This window comes from Homarus americanus, unplaced genomic scaffold (assembly GCF_018991925.1).
Source record: "Homarus americanus isolate GMGI-L3 unplaced genomic scaffold, GMGI_Hamer_2.0 scaffold4896, whole genome shotgun sequence".
Lineage (NCBI taxonomy): Eukaryota > Metazoa > Arthropoda > Malacostraca > Decapoda > Nephropidae > Homarus > Homarus americanus.
Window position 1 is genome coordinate 9,392,325 of NW_024749657.1, and position 24,427 is coordinate 9,416,751.

Genomic DNA, 24,427 nt, shown 5'->3' on the forward strand with positions numbered 1-24,427 from the left:
AAGTCATTAAACTCAAATCAGCTTTGACTCAATCATCGGCCTTTTTTACCTCACCTGGGCCTTCTCAAGTCTCTTTTCGGCAACTCTTCTCCTCTTCTGTCTCTCTGTGGCAGCCTCCCGTCTCTTGATTCCGGAATATCTTGGCTAGAAATCGCGAGAGCCCCTATAATGCCAGTCTTCTTCTGTGCTTTGACAAATGCCAGTTCGATCACAAGGAATTTCAGTTCACGCTTGCAACACAGGAGATGTGGGCCTCGGATTTACAGTCACGATCGCATCCAAACCAGATAGGAGAACAATTCGTTCTTAAAGTTCTTATGTCAAATAACTGGTCCAGTTGCTTGGCAAAGCTGTCCTTAACTGCAAAAGCTTTTCTCTCCAAGAGAGATATTCTTGCTCTTTCCAACTGGCTAAAGCCAGTCTCTCTCACTAATCTTCTTCTGACTTGTTATGACTGAGGCTTGAACTGAGCGTTAGCCAGAGTGTACTGTGCCAAGACAGCTTTGGTCATATCACTGGCAATGTCTTTGTTTGTGTGTTCTGTTCTTTTCAATTGATTTGCCTGATTAAAAACACTGCATCTCAAAGCATCTCAATGTAGGCAACCTGACTTCAGGAGCCTCTCCCAGACCCAAGATAGTGACTGAGATGGCTGATTTTGCCTCGTCCTGACACAAGCAGCCATCGCAAATATTATCAACTTATAATGCACCAGAATCTTGAAACAGAAAAAAATATTGTTAGTTGGGTTGTTAAATGAAGTCAGAAAAGCAATGTTCACTATTTAATTGTAATGCACTAATGCATGTACGCTAGATTTTCATAAATTTCACGCTGTACCCCACTAGCAAAAAGGTTGCAAAAATATTGAAACTGAAATATTTTCTGTTTATATACACAAAATCTACCAAAAGTGATGGCCATTAGTTTTAGCTGATCTTCTCCTATGACACACTCCCAGTGCGCAGGACGAGACACCTGGCTGTTGAGCTTGGAGAGGTCATGGTGATCCGAACACCTTTTAGGTTTTGGTGACGATTACCATAGGGTGACACACACCATGGAGACGGTCACTGCCTTCTGGCTGGCGCAATAATTTCTGAGTTTAATCATGGAGTCCAGCTTCGTTTTGACTGCCCTGCGGAAGCCAGGGGACCAGTCGAGGGGTGTAGATAGCGAAGGGCTTCGTCGTCCCTCAAGTGGATCTCACATATGGGGGGCCTACCATAATTTGGAGAGGCTTGATTCCAGAGTGACCATCAGAATGTCGCTGAATCTCTTCAGGAAGTACTCTCCGAATGATCCAAAGGAGAGGTGTCACTGGGCAAGAGGCAGGTAGGGCGGCAGCAGGGCAGTTGTTGCTCCTCTTCGTGCACCCTGCTGCGTAGCTTTACTCGAGAATAGGCTTTGGGGAAGCCCTGGGAGATGATGGCCAACTTTTGACAATGTTCAGGACAGCAAAGGAGTCGGGGACACCGTTATGTTACCATCAATCCAGGCTTGACACGACCTGTTGCCAAGCAGACCTGTGCATAGAGTGAACCTTTCGCTGGGGCCATCTTGGTGAACCATCTTGCCGTGAAGCGGAGATCCTGGCTGGCGGTCCCATTTGGGAGAGAGCCCCAAGCATTGCAAATGCTGGGGACCGATGACTGTAGCATCAGCGCCGTGACGGGCAACATCTGAAGACGGGATGACACACTGTTGTAGGTCATGATGACGTTGATGTGCTTGGGAACTTTTGGTCCTGGGACGAAGGGAGCACACCTTCCTAATATGGCTCGAGCGTTGTCCAGGTCGACATGCTTGGAGTGATCGAATGTGGGCGGCCTCACTGGTGGAAGGGCGTTGCTGCTTCTGCCGATGTCTCCTTGGGTTTGTTGGTAGTAACACTTGTCGTAGTGGCTCAGACGACCGCACACATTGCACTGGACGCGCTTTAGCTGGGCACCGTACTGTGAGTGACCAGTGGCCCTTACGGTCACAACTGCTGCAGTAGATTCAGCAGCTGGGCACGCCTGTGTTCCATGCTGCTTACCACAGTTGTGCCACAAAAGGAACCGGGCGTCGGCGTAGTGGGCGAAGGCGTTAGTAGACTTTGTCCTTTTCTGTACCGGGGACACAGCGCGTACAGCTGTAGGGGGAGCTTCGATGGCAGAGGTGGCACACCTGGCAGCCCCATAGGAGCGACATATTGTCAACACATCCTTAAGAGAAGAGGAAGAGTCGAGGGAGGTGAGGCGTTGGACAAGCTCCTCGTCCTAACACTCCATCAGATCAATACCTGCTTCAACTGGGCCCTCCTCGCACTGCTGGTGGTTACCTGGGCATATATATCTACCTCTTCCGGAGGCTCTCTGAGTCGTTATTAAAGCATCAAAAGCCTCACCTCTGGCCTGTCTGGGCAGCTAAACAATCTCCTGCATAGAGGCTTCATTCCGCTGCCCTTTGATGTGCCGTTGTAGAATATCCAGCACCTCTACAGACAACGAAGAGGTCGGAGGTACCTGCAACGTATGTTCCAAGACACACTGAGCTTCCAAAGACAGGCACATATGCAGCTAAATAAGTTGTTTAGGCCAGACAAACTTGGAGATCCACCATTGTAGCATAATCAGTCTACCGTCGCCGCCATTCACGAAAAGTCTGGAATTCACATCAGGCTTCAAGATGGGAGGTGTTTGTTGCCGCTTTAGGTGGGGTTGGGGGCGAAGAAAAGCGTTGATGAGGCATTCGAACCAGTCAATACCGAGGCAGTGTTAGAGCTAGGTCTTGGTTAACAGTGAGGCGAGATATCAAAGCTTTCAAAAACCGTGCACTGTCTTCCAATCTCCGTTGGTGGTCTCTCTCGTTCTGCTGTCCTTCTTTTCGTCCTCCACACGTCTTTTAGCAAAGTCGCACGCCTTTCATCCCTCATAAACTTTCATTAAATCAATTATCTCTTGAAGACAACGCTGAAGTGCGCGATGTGGTGGGAGCTGGAGCGTCCTGTTCAGCCTGGTCATCCATTCCCTGCTGAGCTGTCATCCGACTGACTCATCCAGGCGTTGGCCCACGACTGCGTAAGGCACGCACATACTACTTCTCATCTGTGTACTGTGTCTTAAATCAGTGTTGACCGGTCAGCCTGTCGTATCAACAAGATCTGGAGACAAAATTAATTAAATGCACAGACAGTAGATGTATATATATAAATATATAAAAGGAATGGCCAGCCAGTGTGTTCGTACGTGTGTGTGTATGTGCGCGTCTCGGCAAATCTCACTCGTGAGGGGGTGGAGTCGAGGTGTAATGAACTCTACTCCTCACACATGCCCTGAACATGCCTTACACCTTGGGAATCCTGTAGAACAAGGTCACACAGTTATGGCACTAAACACACAATGCACTATACACTTCACAGGAAATCACTGTCACTGACACTGCTCAAAGTTGCTATAAATTCTTGGTGGAGACGGCCATTAGCGGTGGTTGACACAGAGCAGGGGTCCATAAGCCGGTCTTGCCACAAACTTTGCACTTCACTTGTATAATTATCCAGCAAAATGACACACTGCGCCATGTATGTGTTCTGGTTATCAAGTTCTATCTACAGGAGCGAACACAAACACCTGTAGAGTTTTCATAGGTTCTATTTACCGGATAAACAGATATGTACACAAGGGAGGTGGCGCTCCTTACTCTGTATGGGGGTCAACTAGCTTCTAGGCGACATGTGGCAAGTGATACATTAACAGCTTCCATATGTCGCCAGGCACATTAATTAAGCGTGTGGGACATGGTAAATACATTGCCACACGCTGCTAGCTAGGCTGAATAAATAGTGTATATAAATGGAGCACATACATAATATACATACATAATATACATACAGCATACATAATATCCATACAGTTATCATCCAAATACTTGTTCTGATTTTTGTTTTACTTATTGCTGTCCTTCCTTTGTCTCCTTCTCTACTATCCTTCTATACCATTCTGATTCTGTCCTTCCATCCCTCCACCTATCACTATCCCTTTCTCCCATCTTCTTTCCTCGCTCCCCTCTTAAGGATAATAATGCTTCAGTCTCTCTTCTTCTCCTTCTCTTCTCCCTTTCTATCTTCTCCATGCATTCCTGTTATTATCTTTTTCTCTCTTCTCCTTTTCCATGTACAGTCAGCCACAGGAATAAGTATACTGTACACACTGTAGCTGTAAGGTCCTCAAATGGTCTGGTAACGTTGAAACTGCGCATCCAGACGCATGATGAAACTTAGCTCCCCCCCACCTGTTATCTCTTAACTATTTTCTGTTTCCCCTTCTTTATTCTTCTATTTACTCATCTTCCTTCCTTTACTAATCCAAACAATATTAAAAAAAGGTAGGCTAAGAGAAAAAGGGGGGGAGGAGGAGGGAGCCGTACGATAACTGCAATCGTGGGCTGACAGCGTCCAGCGAATGAGGGTGCGCCAAGTCCGTAGACTTGCATCGTTTTCCAGCGTAAATAGAATGGTTAATTAATGGCTTCCTAAAGAAACCATAGACATGGGACCAGGTTTGTTCCACTCAACGATTTTTTTTGCGATTTTTCCACCAAGTTTCATGAAAAACGATTGTGCCGTTTCGGCTGCCCAGAACAGACACACAGACAGACAGACAGACAGACACACGGCTATTCCTATAGTATATTAGGTAGATAGTATATTAGATGAACAAAAAAGTCAGCATTGACAGAAGTAGGTATAGTGTTTATGTTCCTTAACGAGTTGCCAGAGAAATTGATAGCTGCACAGTACCAAGGCTCTATTGCAACTGTCACAAAGAAAAGCACAAAACAAAAGAAAATCGTGATTTCGCCGAAATTTTCGTCCTCCCGCCTTTATTACTTGCCTGGTAATTATTTAGTTTACTCCTCCCCAGCTGCTTGGCTGCGGCGACCTTAGGCGGTGAACGCGTTCACCTATAGGACTGGGCCATCCTCCTCTAGCATTAAAATCCTTGACTTAACCAACCTAGATAAGTGAGACAGTCGGCCATGTTGACGTCTTCTCCGGGTCCAAAGTTGAGGTGGTCGCTACATACACGACCATTAATGCCCTCCTCGACCAGTCTGGTGACAGCGCCCCGACTCAAGACATAACCCGCACCACCGTTCAGGTAAGTACTGCTCTGTGGAAAGTAGAAGGGTAAGTAAAACACATTGGATATAGTATTGCCCTGCAAAAAGTAGAAGGGTAAGTAAAGCACCCTGTAGAAAGTACTGGAGATCACAACTGTATTAGTTAAGTCTTCTATGGCCAGATTTGTGTTTTGTGAAGCCTTAGATGGCCACAGTAGTCTAGTGAAACCTTAAATAGCCACATTAGTCTAGTGAAACCACAGTAGTATATAGACCACAGTAGTCTAGTGAAACCTTAGATGGCCAGAGTAGTTTAGCGAAGTCTTAGATGGCCACAGTAGTCTAGTGAAGCCTTACATGACAGGCGTTTAGTGAAGCCTTCGATGACCACAGAAGTCCAGTGAAGTCTTAACAGTTGTTTAATGAAGCCCTAAGTGGCCAAAGTAGTCTAATGAAGCAATAGATGACCACAATAGTCTAGTGAAGCCTTAAATGGCCAGAGTAGTTTAGCGAAGCCTTAGATGGCCACAGTAGACTAGTGAAGCCTTACATGGCTATAGTAGTCTAGTGAAGCCTTACATGACTATAGTAGTCTAGTGAAGCCTTAGATGGCCGCAGAAGTCCAGTGAAGCCTTAATTGACCTTGGATGGCCACAGTAGTCTCATAAAGCAATAGACGGCCACAGTAGTCTAGTGAAGCCTTAGATGGCCACAGTTGTCTAGTGAAGCCTGAAATGTCCACAGTAGTCTAGTGAAGCCTTAGATGACTACAGTAGTCTAGTGAAGTCTTAGATGGCCACAGTTGCCCAGTGAAGCCTTATATGACCACAGTAGTCTAGTGAAGTCTTAGATGGCCACAGTTGTCTAGTGAAGCCTTAGATGACCACAGTAGTCTAGTGAAGTCTTAGATGACCACAGTAGTCCAGTGAAGCCTTAGATGACCACAGTAGTCTAGTGAAGTCTTAGATGACCACAGTAGTCTAGTGAAGTCTTAGATGACCACAGTAGTCTAGTGAAGCCTAGGATGACCACAGTAGTTCAGTGAAGTCTTAGATGACCACAGTAGTCTAGTGAAGTCTTAGATGACCACAGTAGTCTAGTGAAGTCTTAGTGACCACAGTAGTCTAGTGAAGTCTTAGATGACCACAGTAGTCTAGTGAAGCCTTAGATGACCACAGTAGTCTAGTGAAGTCTTAGATGACCACAGTAGTCTAGTGAAGTCTTAGATGACCACAGTAGTCTAGTGAAGTCTTAGATGACCACAGTAGTCTCGTGAAGTCTTAGATGACCACAGTAGTCTAGTGAAGTCAGATGACCACAGTAGTCTAGTGAAGTCTTACATGACAGTAGTCTAGTGAAGTCTTAGATGACCACAGTAGTCTCGTGAAGTCTTACATGACCACAGTAGTCTAGTGAAGTCTCAGATGACCACAGTTGTCTAGTGAAGCCTTAAATGTCCACAGTAGTCTAGTGAAGTCTTAGATGGCCACAGTTGTCTAGTGAAGTCTTAGATGACCACAGTAGTATAGTGAAGTCTTACATGACCACAGTAGTATAGTGAAGTCTTACATGACCACAGTAGTCTAGTGAAGTCTCAGATGACCACAGTTGTCTAGTGAAGCCTTAAATGTCCACAGTAGTCTAGTGAAGACTTAGATGGCCACAGTTGTCTAGTGAAGCCTTAGATAGCCACAGTAGTCTAGTGAAGCCTAAGATGACCACAGTAGTCTAGTGAAGTCTTAGATGACCACAGTAGTCTAGTGAAGTCTTAGATGACCACAGTAGTCTAGTGAAGTCTTAGATGACCACAGTAGTCTAGTGAAGTCTTAGATGACCACAGTAGTCTAGTGAAGCCTTAGATGACCACAGTAGTCTAGTGAAGTCTTAGATGACCACAGTAGTCTAGTGAAGTCTTAGATGACCACAGTAGTCTAGTGAAGTCTTAGATGACCACAGTAGTCTCGTGAAGTCTTAGATGACCACAGTAGTCTCGTGACCACAGTAGTCTTGTGAAGTCTTATGACCACAGTAGTATAGTGAAGTCTTAGATGACCACAGTAGTCTCATGAAGTCTTAGATGACCACAGTAGTCTAGTGAAGTCTTACATGACCACAGTAGTCTAGTGAAGTCTTAGATGACCACAGTAGTCTCGTGAAGTCTTAGATGACCACAGTAGTCTCGTGAAGTCTTACATGACCACAGTAGTATAGTGAAGTCTTAGATGACCACAGTAGTCTAGTGAAGTCTTAGATGACCACAGTAGTCTAGTGAAGTCTTACATGACCACAGTAGTCTAGTGAAGCCTTAGATGACCACAGTAGTCTCGTGAAGTCTTACATGACCACAGTAGTATAGTGAAGTCTTAGATGACCACAGTAGTCTCGTGAAGTCTTACATGACCACAGTAGTCTAGTGAAGTCTCAGATGACCACAGTTGTCTAGTGAAGCCTTAAATGTCCACAGTAGTCTAGTGAAGACTTAGATGGCCACAGTTGTCTAGTGAAGCCTTAGATAGCCACAGTAGTCTAGTGAAGTCTTAGATGACCACAGTTGTCTAGTGAAGCCTTAAATGTCCACAGTAGTCTAGTGAAGACTTAGATGACCACAGTAGTCTAGTGAAGTCTTAGTTGGCCACAGTTGCCCAGTGAAGCCTTATATGATCTCAGTAATCTAGTGAAGCCATAAATGGCCACAATATTCTAGTGAAACACTAGATTGCTACAGTACTTTAGTGAAGCCTTAGATGACCACAGTAGTCTGGTTAAGTCTTAGATGGTTACAGTAGCCTAATGAAGCCTTAGATGGTTACAGTAGTCTAGTGAAGCCATAAATGACCAAAATAATCTAGTGAAGCCTTAGATGTCTACAGCATTCTATTGAAGCCTTAAATTGCTACAGTAGTCTAGTGAAGCATTAGATGACCCGAGTAGTCTAGCGAAGCCTTAGAAGACCACAGTAGTCGTGTGAAGCCTCAGATGACCACGGAAGTTTAGTGAAGCCTTAAATGCCCACAGTATTCCAGTGAAGCTTTTACTTTACGGACTCATTTGCTTACTGAAGCTTACGGTGTCCTAAATACATCATTCTAAGACTCCTGGGGTTACTACTAGGTTTACTGAAGCCTATAATTGCCAAAGCGTTTGCTTCTTGAACCCTTATGTAACTGTAAATGTGTTTAATCATTATTTGATGAAGCATTTTATATCTCCAAATAATTTAACTGAAACCTCTTATGGAAATAACTATCACAGCCGTATTTAGTGAAGCCTACCGTGGCCCTCTCCCTCCCGACACTCTTTCTTACCGTCTCCCAGGTGCGAAGGTGAAGTCCGGTTGCTTGAGGTTGATCTGGGTCTAGGGTAAGCACCGCCTTCTGCAAGTTTTCCACCAGCAGGAAGGTGTCGTCATCTGTCTTCACTACCCAGTCGTATTCTGTCCTCTGCTTGTACGCCCACACGAACCCTACCACAGACGGTTGTTGAGGGTGACTTGTATGTGAGTGGTAAGGGTGACTTGCATGTGAGTTGTGAGGGTGACTTGTATGTGAGAGGAAAGGGTGACCTGTATGTGAATAATGAGGGTAAATTATGTGTGAGAGGTGAGGGTGACATATATGTGAGTGGTGAGGGTGACTTGTATGTGAGTATTGAGGGTAACTTACATGTGAGTGGCGAGGGTAACTTGTATGAAAGTGGTGTGGGTGACTTGTATGTGAGTGGTAAGGGTGATTTGTAAGTGAGTGGTGAGAGTGACTTGTATGTGAGTGGTGAGGGTAACTTTTATGTGAGTGGTAAGGGTGACTTGCATGTGAGTGGTGGGGGTAACTTGCATGTGAGTGGTGAGGGCGACCTGTATGTGAGGGGTGAGGGTGATTTGTGTTTGAGTGGTGAGGGTGACTATCTGAGTGGTGAGGGTGACTTGTATGTGAGTGGTGAGGGCGACTTGTATGTGAGCATTAAGTATAACTTGTATGTGAGTGGTGAGGGTAACTTGTATGCGAGTGGTGAAATGACTATCTGAGTGGTGAGGAAAACTTGTATGTGAGTGGTGAGATGACTATCTGAGTGGTGAGGGTAAGCTGTATGTGAGGGGTGAGGGTGACTTCTATGTGAGTGGTTAAGGTGATCTGTATGTTAGTGGTGAGGGTGACTTGTATGTGAGTGGTGAGGATGACTTTTATGTAAGTGGTGAGGGTGACTTGTATGTGAGTGGTGAGGGTGACTTGTATGTGAGTGGTGACTTGTGTGTGAGTGATAAGGGTGATTTGTATGTGGGTGGTGAGAGTGACTTTCATGTGAGTGGAAAGGTTGACTTGTAGGTGAGTGGTTAGGGGTGACTTGTATGTGAGTGGTGAGGGTGACTTGTATGTGAGTGGTGAGGATGACTTGTATGTAAGTGGTGAGGGTGACTTATATGTGAGTGGTGAGGGTGATTTGTATGCGAGTGGTGAGGGTGACTTGTATGTAAGTGGTGAGGGTGGTGAGGGTGACACTGAGTCTGAGTGGTGAGGGGTTGTATGTGAGTGGTGAGGGTGACTTGTGGTGATGACTGATGTGGTGGTGAGGGTGAGTTGTATGTGAATGGTGACGTATGTGAGTGGTGAGGGTTGTAGTGGTTAGTGGTGAGGGTGACTTGTATGAGTGGTGAGGGTGACTTGTATGTGAGTGGTGAGGGTGACTTGTATGTGAGTGGTGAGGGTGACTTATTTGTGAAGGGTGAGGGTGACTTATATGTGAGTGGTGAGGGTGATTTGTGTATGAGTGATGAGGTTGACTTGCCCGTGAATGGAGAGGGTGGCGATCCGAGTGGTGAGGGTGATTTGTATGTGAGTGGGACTTGTAATAATAATAATAATTAACGGTTTATTGAAAGAGCTTGGCAGCCAGAAGGCTGAAAATATACAGTTACATATTTGGGGAATGGGTTTCGAATTATAAATAATATACAAGTAACATAAGTGATACAAATAAGATATATAATAACTAGATGGGGAAAAGCTCAAACTACAGTGCATTTCAACATAGTGACAGTGCAAGAAGTAGTATTTACTGGGAGTGAATACACTGGTCTATTACAAGTTATTGATAATTTTTACAATGGTTGGGACTGGGCTGTTCTTATAGCGATCAGTTCGTGCACGTATGGGCTGGATGCGGTTGTGGTGTTGAACAGCAATTCTCGGGCTAGGGATCTCAGGTGGTAGTAGGAACCGGTGTCGAGGATGGTGTAGAAGCTTCTTACCAAATTTGCAGATGAGGTCGTGGTGATGGTCAGTGAGAGTCGAAAGGGTCAGTGTGTTGAGCGCTTCTTGATATGTGGAGTAGGAAGGGGAGAGAATAATCTTGCATGCCCTCTTTTGCACTTTTTCTAGGTGTTTACGTTGTGTGGCATTTAGGGAGGAAGACCAGGTGGGGGAGGCATAGGTGAGCTTGGGAAGTATGAATGTGGTGAGGGTGATTTGTATGTGAGTGGTGAGGGTGACTATTTGAATCTGGAGAGTGACTTGTATGTGCGTGGTGAGGGTGACTTGTTTATGAGTGGTGGGGGTGACTTATGTGAGTGGTGAGGGTGACTTATATGCGAGTGATGAGGGTGATTTCTATGTGTGTGGTGAGGGTGACTATCTGAGTTTGGAGGGTGACTTGTATGTGAGTGGTGAGGGTGATTTTGTATGTGAGAGGTGAGGGTTGACTTGTATATGACTGTTGAGGGTGACTTGTATTGAGTGGTGAGGGTGACTTATATGCGAGTGTTGAAGTTGACTTGTATGTGACTGGTGAGGGAGAATATCTGAGTGGTGTGGGTAACCTGTATGTGAGTGGTGAGGGTGACTTGTGTTCCAATGCCGTAACTTATCACTGTAACTATGAGTGTTAAGAGAAGGACGGAGGCTATGTAAATAGACCTTAAAAGGAAGGCTAGCGATTACGTGATATCAAGATGACTCCTCATAGCCAGTGGAAAGTTAGAGGGGATGATTATGTATATAAATCAATATGTAATTACCCATTTATAAAATTATTCTGTTTATGAAACAGGGGCCATTACATTGCTCGGTCACCTACCTTCCAAGCTCCGCGAGGACTAAACTAAACACGCAAAATACATCCTATACATAAACCTTACCATGTTACAAACATATATGTAGACACTAAACTGGCTACTCTGAAACTGTAGGTTTTTCATCAACTATTGGGGTCCTAGACTTGAGTGGCTTACAGGCTAGTATTTTATGTACAATGTTCAATTTGGAAGATACTGACTTAAAATAGCAAAAAAAAAAAATCACTGCCAGAATTCACACAATAGTGGGAATAGTTAAACTTGGTATTGCAAATCCCCGTGAAAACTAAAATGGCAGTTGATCACTCAAATCAGCAAATTGTGACTCTTTCAAGTAGGAAATAACTGTCAATTTCTCTGAGGCAATATTAAGGTCACTAATAGTGAAGTTCATTACTTGAAACAAAGGAATCAAATCCGAAGTTAGATTTAATTTTAAATCAAAATGCTGATGAGTAGGCAAGGTCTTTAATGAACTACAAGTTATTTCACAGTAATCTGGAGCCTTATAACGACCTTTCACAACTAACTGTTTACCAACATCTTGGCATTTTAAAATGACTAGTCTAATTAGGAAAGAAAAAGTACTGCACATTATGCAGATGAGCATGAAACACAGTTTTTACACTAACTGGCCTATAGCTACATTGTGTGAGCGCTGTGCGTACATTAGTTTGTATGACTGCCAATTCACATATCCCTTCTGCAGCAGGAATAAATGCGAAGACATAGGCTTGACATACGTGTAAATGTAAATATGACGACTTACACCGCGATAATACCCTAGGATCATCTAATGTTAACAAGGAATATTCTTCATCTACAAAGAAGAGTTCTTTTGGCCTATCCAGAGTATACAGTGCGTCATTTACATACCAAGGGAAGGGCTCTAAAAGCCATGCATTAAATTTATGCTGCTTTAGCATAGGTATGTGGATAAGGATAACATTGTGCGTGAGGATACTAGTATTCCACCTCATGATCCTTGAAAATTGGAGTTAAATGATACGTCAACTTGGCAATCTGCAATGCTTCAAGATGAGTCTTCACATGCACAAGCTTTGCATCCACACGCCCTAACCCTGCATCCACGATGCTGTCGATTAGTCCAATGTTCATGCGTTCCCCTAAATTAGCTACATCATCGGCAGTCGCTGTGCCAAATAGTGCTCTTTTGATAAGACCCACAAAATTAAACAACCCCCGCTCTCTTCGTGTTTGAGAACGCACTTCCTTTGCAAGTTCATCCCGAGACGCTTGTATCGTTTTTCCGACAGCGACGAGAAACTTGTGAAGGGTTCTCAGACGAAGTAGCTGAAGCTCAACAGTTTGTGAAACCATTGTCGAAATATTTGGAGTTGAACGGAGATCATCATGGACTGTCAATGCTGTCTGTAGTTGAGCGTCGACGGTTTCCATCTGACGGAGAAGCTTGAGCGGTCCATGCAACTCATACTTTATGTTCACCACGTCCTCTACAATGAGAAAGCGTCCAAGGGGTGCAACAAGCGTACCAGGCTTGAGGACTTCTGTGGACATGTCTGTCAACACAACGGTGCCACAAAGCAGTAGGAGCTGCACACTGATGATCCAAGCCTTTCCATAAATTTTTTTTATTTGTTTTAATATTTGCTTGCAGAACGAAGTTTCATACAATATTCATTAGCCACACTCTGCTTCTGTACTGTCTGCAAAGAGGTGTCTATAACATTATACCATCTGTGGGTAGCAAATGTTCATGGGCCTTCTTAAGACGATCCGCATGCACGACATCTGCGATTGTGCATTAGGCTTCCAAATTTTAAATTTGTTGCCCGCTTCTTTGGCAATAATGCGGAATGGACCCGAAAACTTAGCCGAAAGCTTGGAGTTCCGTTCAGGTTCTCTCACCATAACAGCATCGCCTATCTGCAACACGACAGGTTTAGCTTGTTTATGTTGCTTCACAATCATTTCAGCGCGTGATGCCGCTAAATGTGTTCTTACTTGGCCATGAATATCCGCAAAAACATGGATTTGTTTTGCCGCAAAATCATCCATATTATTAACAGGGCCAGGCTTGTCTGTAAGTACATCATAAGGCAAACGTTTGTCTGTACCATAGACAATATAGTAGGGTGATTCGCCTATAGAGCTATTAATCGACCCATTAATAGACGCTGCAATTTGTGGTAACCAATCTTCCCATGTGTATTGCAAATCACACACAATCGGACAAAGTATCTCTAGGATCTTGCGGTTGGCTCTCTCAACAAAGCCATTAGCCTGTGGATGATAGGCTGTCACAAAACTTTGTTGTATTCCATACTGGGCACATATTTGCGCTACTCGCTGATTCTTGAACTCTGTTCCATTGTCTGAGAGAAGAACTTTAGGCGTAGTATATGGAGATATTAGATTCATCACTAAGGCATAGGCCACAGATTCGGCTGTTTTATCCTTCAGTGGGACTGAAACCACAAATCTAGAAAAATGATCCACACACATTAGGACGTACGAGAATCCCTGATGACTCCTCGGAAGTTGTAACAAGTCTATAGCGACTGTGTCAAACGGACGGTCTGGTGTAGGATATTGTAGAATCGGGGCCGGTGATCTTGTAGTACCTTTATGTTGACCACATCACAAACACTTAGCAATGTGTAATTCTATATCTTTTTTCATTGTTTTCCAGAAATATTTCTTTCTGATTTCCGCCAAGCACTTGTCACGTCCTTGGTGACCTGCCTGAGGAGCATCGTGGAACAAGGTTATAATCGTTTTACACAACGTGTCAGGTACGACTATTTGAGTAACAATACCCTCAGACGTCTTTTTCGATCGATGGAGTATGTTATGCCGTAATTCAAACTGACAGAGTGGAAGAATCAATTTGGGAAGTTTAATATCCTCTCCCGATTCTAAAGCAAAAATGACTGCTGACCATAACGGGTCGCGTTGTTGCTCATCCTCCAGTTGTGAAAGAGTGAATGTTGATACAGGCATCACTGGTGCTATATTTCTAGACAAAGCGTCGGCGACTACATTCGCCCTACCCGGTAAATACCTAAACTCGGGGTCAAATTCCTGAATTGTCAAATACCAGCGTGCTAATCTGCCTGATAGATTCCTGCCATGGAACAGTTCTTATAACCAAAGATAATATCTATAAACTTCTTCAATGCCCACACAACAGCTAACGTCTCCAAATGCGTTACTGAATAACGTGTTTCAGCATCATTAAGTTTACGGCTTGCAAAAGCTATCACTCTAAGCTTTCCTCTCAAATCCACTTGCATGAGTACAGCTCCGATTCCTTGTCCAGAAGCGTCAGTGCACAGAGTGAAAGCTTGAGTGTAATCAGGGAATGCCAGAACAGGGGCATGGGTAAGTACTGTCTTCAATGCCACAAAACTATTTTCGTGTTCAGCATCCCACGCAAACATTGCATCTTTCTTTAGTAACCTTGTTAAGGGTGATGCCAATGTTGCATAGTTCTTAATAAAAGAACGATAATATCCAGATAAACCAAGAAAACTACGCACTTGATCAACTGATGTAGGACGTGGGAACTGAGATACAGCTTTAACTTTATCATCAACTGCCATCACCGTCAACTACATGACCAAGGAAATGGATTCTGGATTTTAAAAACTCACATTTCGAAAGTTTAATCTTAAGACCTGCTGTGGAAAGTTTTTCTAACACTTCACGCAGTTTAATCAGATGGGTATTGTTACGAGTTGGGGATTTAGAATATAGTTAAAAGTCTACCCAGATCCCAACAGGTAACAAAAAAAACAAAAAAACAAAGACAATCGGACTATAAAAGGGTAGACAAAGGATGCGAGTTTTTGTTGTGTATAATAAAGTACCATAAATTCCTTAACAAATCATTCAGCTATCTATAATTGACCCTTAACCATACTTAACCTAAACATCAACAGTATATACATATTAATACAACATACGATAATTTGACGCAAGTGGACGTGGGGGAGGCAATACAAGATTACAAATACTTAAGTGCGGAGCTGAGATGGCTGACGAGCAAGGCTGAGTATTGTAGAAGACGGTCGGTAGTCACTGTGCCGTAGGTTTCCAGGATAGGTGATCCTGTGGTCACTTCCCAGAGTGAAGTGTTCTCTCCTCGAATTGGAGCTGACAAAGAAGACTTTGAGGAGGTGACGCAACAACCAGGATATGGAGAAGGGAAACCCGGGAGTGGTAACTAAGACGAGTCATACTCGTGTTTCGTCCCTAGATGGCGTTGCTCGTGGTGCTGGGTAGGTAGATCAAGACAATAGATGGCGTGGTTCGTAGTGCTGGGTAGGTAGATCATGACAATTGGTGGCGGGGTTCGTAACAGTATCGACATCCTTACTGACTACTATGAGATCATCCAAATAAGCGTAGACTGTGGTACTTATCAATCCGACAAACAGGGTGTTGATCATCTGTTGAAACGTCAGTGGGGCATTTCTGAGACCAAAAGGCATTCGTAGAAACTCAAAGTGGCCTGGGGGCACTAATCGCCGTGACCTCTTGTGATTTCTCATCAAGTGGTAATTACCAATACCAGCTAGGCAAATCTAAGTTGCTAAACACAGCATTATCCTTGCCTAAGGACTGCATTATATCACTCAAGACAGGCATAGGGTACCTATCCGGGATCGTATTTTCATTGACGCGCCTAAAATCAATAACTGGGCGAAAACCACCATCCTTCTTTGGGACTAGGAATAAAGGGCTATTGAAAGGAGATTTAGAATGTGTGATAACGTTCTCATCCAACATATCTTGGACCATACCCTGAACTACAGCGTGCTGGCTATGTGGTAGTCGGTAAGCTGGTATATAGATAGGATTTGTGCCCTCCTTTAATGACATGTGATGGGACATTAAATCTGTCTGTCCTAGCTGTTCCCCTGGCAAGGCTACAATGTTTCTGTAGTCAGCAAGCAGCTCTAAGAGTCGTGTCTTGCCTTGAGGATGATCAATCACCTTAACATGTGGCGCTATTTGATCTATCCACTCCTGCCTAGTTTGTTGGGATTGAAAAACAATACTACCAACTGGGAATCGCGTAGGCTGTAATTCAACATTGTTGTGATATTCTAGAAAATCACACAAATATCATCCCTCTTTCAATATCCTAGGAACTCCTGTTCTATTGAGAACTAGAACGTCTGTTAAACCACCAGGTCTAATCGTGCTCAACGTCGATTCGCACGACAAACCCTTAACCTTGCACGTTTCCGGGAGACATACTACATCAGTCCCCGTATATCCGTCAGGTAATTCTACAGTGGTCTTGGTGAATTCCTCATTCTGATAATGGAGCGTACTTTTTAATATCGCAGGTACAATCTTCCAACTCTTGTTGATATAATCACGCTGGGAAAGTGAGTGTGTGAGGTCTGGGGCTTGCTTCCACACCTTATCCGCCTTCCTCCGAATGGGAATGGTGGACAATACTTTCGACCTTGCAGAGAGCAATGGTGCAGAATGACGCATAGCTTTGTAGGAAACACCATTAAACGTAATAGCATTATTACGAGGACGAACATCTATACAATTCGTCCTGAGTGTTGGTAGACCAATCAATCCGTCAGCTGGCAAATTAAATTGCTGGACTACATAAAAGTCTGCATAGAAGGGAATAACACGTCTTGAAAATCTTAGTGGTAAAGTCACCATTCCTGCAATGCTCAGCTGCGTGCCGGATACTCCTTCGAGATTGGCGTCAGTAGGTCTCCATAAGAAATCTCGGTGAGGGAATCTACGTTGTAACTCTTGATAGGATATCAAGGCTAAAACATTTGCGCATGTACTCGTATCAATATCCAGAGCTAATTTGATATCTCCAACTCTCACCGGTACTGAAAACACTTCCACCTTACCGAGCGCCGCTAATAAGGAAGCTGCCACAGAAGTGTTGTTATGGTACCAATGTACCTATCCTTCCTCGTTTTTTGACACTTGCTGGCCTTCCCCCGATTTCCTGTACTGATAACGACGCGCTTTACGCTGCTGTGTTACCTGGGGTACTCCTGAGTCCATGATCCTGGCCTTGAGCATGGGAATGGGACAACTGGCCGCCGCCATCTGGCCGCAGCCCAACTGGCCGCGGGAAACTCGCCGCGGCCGACTGGCCGTCGCGGACTGGGGGTAAACTGCAAACGCCTATTTTTGCGCTCTCAAAGGTTAGGTTAGGTTAGGTTAGGTTAGGTTAGGTTAGGTTAGGAGTTAGGTTGTCAACAAAAGTTCCATATGGCGGGCAGTCGGCCGCGGCCAGTTGGGCTGCGCCAGATGGTGGCGGCCAGTTGTCCAGACCTTGAGCATTATGTCACACTCATCCGTGTTGTGAGTTGCTGACTGATGGAATGCACACCACAAAACTGTTGACGGTCCAGGTGGAGACGTAGTCTTGGCTGCCTCCGTGTATGTCTTGGGTGCTCCCTGTTTTTGCTGAGAGCCGGTGGGGGGATGGATTCTCTCCTTTACTCTAACAGCACCACCTAGGAGCTGGTAACAGTCATCGATTGTATGACCCCTCTTATTACAATGGGTACACCTCAAAGACCGTCGATGTTTGTAACCTGCATCGTAATTACCCTGGTGTTGAACTTTCTGTTGAACCAATGGCTGCATTGGCGCTACCGGTGTAGATGTCGTAGCTTGCAATTACGTGCTGTCAGAGGTTTAGACGTCTTTGGTGAAAGCTTGTTAACGCACCCATCACGGTAGGCGGTATAAATTCAACTTCCTGCTCGACAATAGATGGGATCACGAGCCGCCAACAGGAAACTACAGTTCTATCAAAGCCTTGTTTCGGGACATTTTCCATCGTTATCATACCACTTCGATCCCCGGAAGGGTTGCCCATATCTTGTTCGACCGCCCAGCAATGGAGACAGCCCCCATCGGTGTCTGTGGAACCACAGGTACTAAATGATCAAACCATCGAAAGACCCAATGCAGGGTCTGGGCGGGACCTAGACTCAACATATCACCAGAGCCCATTTGAAATTTTTATAGGGTCAGCCAGTCCATACTCAGTTAGGTGCGTACTGGCAAAGGAATTCTGCCCTTATGAAATCCGTTATTCTGTAATCATCTGACCAAAATCATATTTGATCCCATGGTATCCGTGAACAACATTTGCGGGGTTAGTCGACATATTATTTTAGAAGCAGCCATGCCAACAAGCTATCTTAACTGAAGGCTCTGTCAATGGGGAGGTAATGGTAATGTATTAGATACTGTGAAACCTGGAAGAGGAGAAGGAACAACCTGTGTATAATCAGGCGAGGGACTATATTGTTTACCTGATCGTAGGATTCGACGGTTTAATTCGTCAAATGAATGGTCTATTATATCCTCACTGCTTTTAACAGAACTGCAACTGTGTCTGCGCCTGTGTTTCTGCTCATCCACTAACTCAGCCCTGCAGTAGAAACTTGAACTGGTTTTTCCACATGAATCGTCAATATAATGCTCCGTCACCCAGAAAATGTTCCAAGACGATGACTAAAAATTTATCCATTAAACGTCTATCGGGTCATACTAAGACTTACATAAATATCAAACACACTTGCTTCACTTACAGTACCGATATTAAATACTTATGAAAAAAGTGGCATTTCTTACAATTGATATAACTTACACGATGTAAAGAAATGTCGTCTACTATGTAAATGTGTATATATTTAATGAATCACTAAATACCTATCGACTGAGTTGGTCATCTGCATAGAAAACGGCACAGCTGGTCTCAGGTGGGGTGTGGCGGGTGCTTCATCGTCCTCCCACTGGTACAGCTGATCTCAGGCGGAGGTGGGTGGTGGGTGTTAGCCTCAGGCTGCCCTCCCAAGGTCGGTCGGGGCAGAGTTCCTCCGCTCCCTTGAGCGTTGCTGCTTAGCAACCACAAGACTTGCTGCAAAAATTGACGACGGGTGAGTCCACCACGACGGGGATCCACTTCACCAAAAGTGCTTAGTGCTGGTCTTGACGTCTTCGGTCAACCTGCTCACTGATGAGATGTAGCTTCTTGAGTGACCAAACCTTCTGAAGCCCTATATGAAAGGACTGCTGAGGGCATTGATAGTTGCACAATCCACGACAGCCCAAAACAGCTTTTTAAACAATGGTGGTGTCCTGACAAATCTTGAAACTTGTAGGTAGGCATCACTGTACGCCCAGTAAAGCGACTAGAGGGATTCTTCACTGTCACCCTTGTTGCCAGACAGGTGTTGCCCTGCAGATATTTTATCCTTGGCCTGCTTTTATGAACAAGTAACAGTTAAATCTGAAGGACAACGTTACGTGGTGACTGGTGCCAACGGGGGCTAGGTGTTCTAGATTGTCCACCATACCCTCGTCGTTAGTTATGATGAGATCCAGTGGCTTGAGTGTTTGCTTCCCTCTGTAGTGAAGTGGATCTTTAACATGTTGGGACAGAAAATTGTCACTCAGAGTTTTAAAAAAGAATGGCAGGTTATTTAGGTCATTTGACGTGTTTCATTTCTCCAGTCGACGTCGCCATAGTTAAAGTTCCCATGACAAGAGAGGTGGTTTCGCACGCCAGTGAGCCGCTCTTACAGGAGATCGATCTCCAGCGACTTGGGTGACAGTGCATAGTAGAGGATGAACAGAGCCCTCAATGTCACTTGTGTGTGTGAGAGAGAGAGAGAGAGAGAGAGAGAGAGAGAGAGAGAGAGAGAGATGTAAATTCAAACTGGAAATTTCATGGGTAACTCCAGCGAACGAAAAACAACGAACACACACACACACCAACTCTCACTTTTGGGCAATATCTAAACTATGCGGTTTGTTAACTTAGACGAAACAACGCCAACTTAACTGTATTTAGTTCACATCAAGTTTGTATTTCAACAAATATGTGGTGCCCATTTCTGATTGTTTGATTGCCGACAACCCTGTCATTACGATGTTTTCTTTTATTTTATTCATTCAAAGTTCCATTTGTAGACAAGGAATAAACAAAACTTTCTGCTTAAGACATAGAGAAGTAGAGGAAGGAGGAGGAGAAGTGATAGGAGGAGAGAAGGAGGAGGGAGAAGGATAGGAGGAGAGAAGGGAGGAGAGAAGTGAGGGAGGAGAGAAGTGAGAGGAGGAGAGAAGTGATAGGAGGGGAGAAGTGATAGGAGGAGAGAAGTGAGAGGAGGAGAGAAGGAAGAGGAGAAGTAGAGGAGGGGAGAAGTGAAGAGGAGGAGAAGTAGAGAGGAAGGAGGAGGAGAGAAGTGATGGGAGAGAAGGAGGAGAGAAGGGAGGAGAGAAGATAGGGAGGAGAGAAGTAAGAGGAGGGAGAAGGGATAGAGGGAGAAGGAGGAGGAGAGAAGTGAGAGGGAGGAGAGAAGTGGAGGGAGGAGAAGGGAGGAGGGGAAGGGAGGAGAGAAGTGAGAGGAGGGGGAGAAGGATAGGAGGAGAAAGTGGAGGAGGGAGAAAGGAGTAGGAGGAGAGAAGGAGAGGAGGGAGAAGGAGGAGGAGAGAAGGAAGGGAGGGAGAAGGATAGGAGGAGAGAAGGGAGAGGAGGAGAGAAGGGGAGGGGAGAAGTAGAGGGAGGGAGAAGTGAGAGGAGGGGAAGTAGAGAGGAGAGAAGTGAGAGGAGGGAGAAGGAGAGGAGGGGAGAAGAGAGGAGGGGAGAAGTAAGAGGAGGGGAAGAGAGGAGGAGAAGGAGAGGAGGAGGAAGGAGAGGAGGAGAAGGGGAGAGGAGGGAGAAGTGGAGAGGAGGAGAAGGATAGGAGGAGAAGTGAGAGGAGGGGAGAAGAGGAGGAGAGAAGAGGGAGAGAAGAGAGGGAGGGGAGAAGGAGAGGGAGGGGAGAAGTGATAAGAGAAGATAGAGGGGAGAAGGAGAGGAGGGGAGAAGGAGGGAGGAGAGAAGTGATAGGAGGAAGTGAGAGAAGTGGAGAGAGGGGAGAAGTGAGAGGAGGGGAGAAGTAAAGAGAGGGAGAAGTGAGAGGAGGAGGAGAAGTGAGAGGAGGAGAAGTGAGAGGAGGAAGGTAGGAGGAGGGGAGAAGTAAGAGGGGAGAAGGATAGGAGGAGAGAAGGGAGAGGAGGGGAAGTAAGAGGAGGGGAGAAGGAGAGGGAGGGGAGAAGTGGAGGAGGAGAGAAGGGAGGAGGGGGAGGAGAGAGGGAGAAGGAGAGGAGAGAAGTGATAGAGGAGAAGGAGAGGAGGAGAGAAGGAGAGAGAGGGGAGAAGAGAGGAGGAGAGAAGTGATAGAGGAGAAGGAGAGGAGGAGAGAAGGGAGAGGAGGAGGGAAGTGGAGGAGAGAAGGATAGGAGGGAGAGAAGGGGAGAGAGGAGAGAAGTGGAGAGGGAGGAGAGAAGTGGAGAGGAGGGGAGAAGAGTAGGGAGGGGAGAGAAGTGAGAGAGGAGAGAAGGGAAGAGGAGGGGAGAAGTAAAGAGGAGGGGAGAAGTAAGAGGAGGGGAGGTAAGAGGGAGGGGAGGAGAAGGAGGGAGGAGAGAAGTGATAGGGAGGAGAAAGGAGAGGGAGGGGAGAAGTGAGAGGGGAGGGAGAAGTAAGAGGAGGAAGAGGAGGGAAAGTGATAGGAGGAGAGAAGGAGGGAGGGGAGAAGGAGAGGAGGGGAGAAGTGGAGAGGAGGAGAAGTGAGAGGAGGGGAGAAGTGAGAGGAGGGGAGAAGTAAGAGAGGAGAAGTAAGAGGAGGGGAGAAGTGGGAGAGGAGGAGAAGGAGAGGGGAGAAGAAGAGAGGGGAGAAGGATAGGAGAGAGAAGGAGAGGGAGGGGAGAAGGAGAGGGAGGAGAGAAGTGAGAGGAGGGGAGAAGTGAGAGGAGGGGGGAGAAGTAAGAGGAGGAGAAGTAAGAGGAGGAGTGAAGGGGAGGAGGGAGAAGGATGAGGGAGAGAAGAGAGGAGGGGAGAAGGAGGAGGAGGGAGAAGGAGAGGAGGAGAGAAGGGAGAGAGGGGAGAAGAGGGGAGGTAAGAGGGGAGAAGTAAGAGGAGGGGAAAAGGAGGAGAGAAGAGAGGAGGAGAAGTGGGGGAGGAGGGGAGAAGGGAGAGGAGAGAGGAGAGGAGGAGAGAGGGAAGGAGGAGAAGGAGAGGGAGGGGAGAAGTGAGAGGAGGGTGGAGGAGGAGAGAAGTAGAGGAGGGGAGGTGAAGAGGAGGGGGAGAAGGAGGGAGGAGAAGGAGAGGAGGGGAGGAAGAGGAGGGGAGAAGAGAGGAGGAGAAGGAGGGAGGAGAGAAGTGATGGGAGAAGGGATAGAGGAGAAGGAAGGAGGAGAAGTGATAGGAGGGGAGGGAGAGGAGGAAAGGAGGAGGAGAAGGAGAGGAGGGGAGAAGTAAGAGGGGAGAAGGATAGGAGGAGAGAAGGAGAGAGAGGAGAAGTAAGAGGAGGAGAAGGAGAGGAGGAGAGAAGGAGAGGAAGGAGAGAAGGAGAGGAGGAGAGAAGGAGAGGAGGAGAAGGAGGAGAAGGAGGAAGGAGAAGGAGAGGGAGGGAGAAGGATAGGAGGAGAGAAGGAGAGGAGGAGAGAAGTGAGAGGAGGGAGAGAAGGAGAGGGAGGAGAGAAGTGAGAGGAGGGAGAGAAGTGAGAGGAGGAGGAGAAGTGAGAGGAGGGGAGAAGTGATAGGAGGGAGAAGTGAGAGAGGAGAGAAGTGGGAGAGGAGGAGAAGTGAGGAGGAGGAGAAGTGGAGAGGAGAGAAGTGATTGGAGGAGAGAAGGGAGAGGAGGAGAGAAGTGAGAGGAGGGGAGAAGGAGGAGGAGAGAAAGAGGAGAGAAGGAAGAGGAGAAGGCAGGAGGAGGGAGAAGGAGGAGAGAAGTAGGAGGAGAAGTGAGAAGAGGGGAGGAGAGGAGGGAGAAGTGGTGGAGGGAGAAGGAGAGGAGAGAAGTAAGAGTAGGGAGAAGTGGAAAGAGGGGAGAAGAGTAGGAGGAGAGAAGGAGAGGAGGGGAGAAGGATAGGAGGAGAGAAGGAGAGGAGGAGAGAAGGAGAGGAGGAGAGAAGTGAGAGGAGAAGGGGGAGGAGAGAAGTGAGAGGAGGAGTTAGGTGAGAGGAGGAGAGAAGTGAGAGGGAGAGGAGAAGTGAGAGAGGGGAGAAGAGATAGGAGGAGAAGTGAGAGGGGAGAGAAGTGAGAGGTGAGGAGAAGTGAGAGGTGGGAGAGAAATGAGAGGGAGAGGGAGAAGTGAGAGGAGGAGAGAAGGGAGAGGAGGAGAGAAGGGAGAGGAGGAGAGAAAGAGGGGAGAAATGATAGAGGAGAGAAGGGGAGGAAGAGATGAGGGAGAGAAGTGAGAGGAGGGGAGAAGTAAGAGGAGAGAAGGGAGGAGGGGAGAAGGGAGAGGAGGGAGAAGTGGAAGAGGAGGAGAGAAGTGAGAGGGGGAGAAGTAGAGGAGGGAGAAGGGAGAGGGGGAGAAGTGAGAGGAGGAGAGAAGGAGAGGAGGGGAGAAGGGAGAGGAGGAGAGAAGTGAGGTGGGGGAGAAGGAGGTGGGAGAGAAGTGGAGAGAGGGAGAAGGATAGGAGGAGAGAAGGAGAGGAGGGGAGAAGGAGAGAGGGGAGAAGTGGAGAGGAGGAGAGAAGGAGAGGGGGGGAGAAGGAGGAGGTGAGAGAAGGAGGTGGGAGAGAAGGAGAGGAGGGGAAAGTGAGAGGAGGAGAGAAGTGAGAGGGGGGAGAAGGGAGAGGTGGGAGAGGGAGAGGAGGGGAAGGATAGGAGGAGAGAAGGAGAGGGAGGGGGAGAAGGAGAGGAGGGAGAAGGGAGAGGAGGAGAGAAGTGAGAGGGGAGAAAGGAGAGGGGAAGAGAGGAGGGGAGAAGGGAGAGGAGGAGAAGGGAGAGGGAAGAGGGAGAGAGGGGAGAGGGAGGGGAGAAGGAGGAGGAGGCGAGAGGAGGAGAAGGAGAGGAGGGAGAAGTGGAGAGGGAGGAGAGAAGTGAGAGGTGGGGAGAAGGGGAGAGGTGGAGAGAAGGAGAGGTGGGGGGGAGAAGTGAGAGGGAGAGAAGAGAGGAGGAGAAGGAGAGGAGGAGAAGAGAGGTGGGGGAGAAGGGAGAGGTGGAGGAGAAGGGAGAGGAGGAGAAGGGATAGGGAGGAGAGAAGGAGAGGAGGAGAAGGGAGAGGAGGGGAGAAGTGAGAGGAGGAGAGAAGTGGAGAGGTGGGGAGAAGGAGAGGTGGGAGAGAAGGAGAGGAGGGAGAAGTGGAGAGGAGGGAGAGAAGGAGAGGTGGGGGGGAGAAGAGAGGGAGAGAAGAGAGGAGGGGAGAAGGAGGAGGAGAGAAGGGAGGGGGGAAGGGAGAGGTGGAGAGAAGTGAGAGGAGGGGAGAA

At 46.6% G+C, this 24,427-nt stretch overlaps 1 protein-coding gene across 1 annotated transcript in view; it reads right to left on the minus strand.

The window, feature by feature from the left end:
- The window catches only part of LOC121853609 (glycoprotein-N-acetylgalactosamine 3-beta-galactosyltransferase 1-like), a 117,240-nt gene that overhangs the window by 18,860 nt on the left and 73,953 nt on the right, over positions 1-24,427 (minus strand). Inside the window, exons 4-5 of the mRNA XM_042347868.1 lie at positions 8,409-8,566; positions 4,997-5,153 (exon numbers count right to left, since the gene is read on the minus strand). Coding sequence (XP_042203802.1) covers positions 4,997-5,153; positions 8,409-8,566 — 315 coding nt within the window. The remainder of the gene's footprint in view (positions 1-4,996; positions 5,154-8,408; positions 8,567-24,427) is intronic.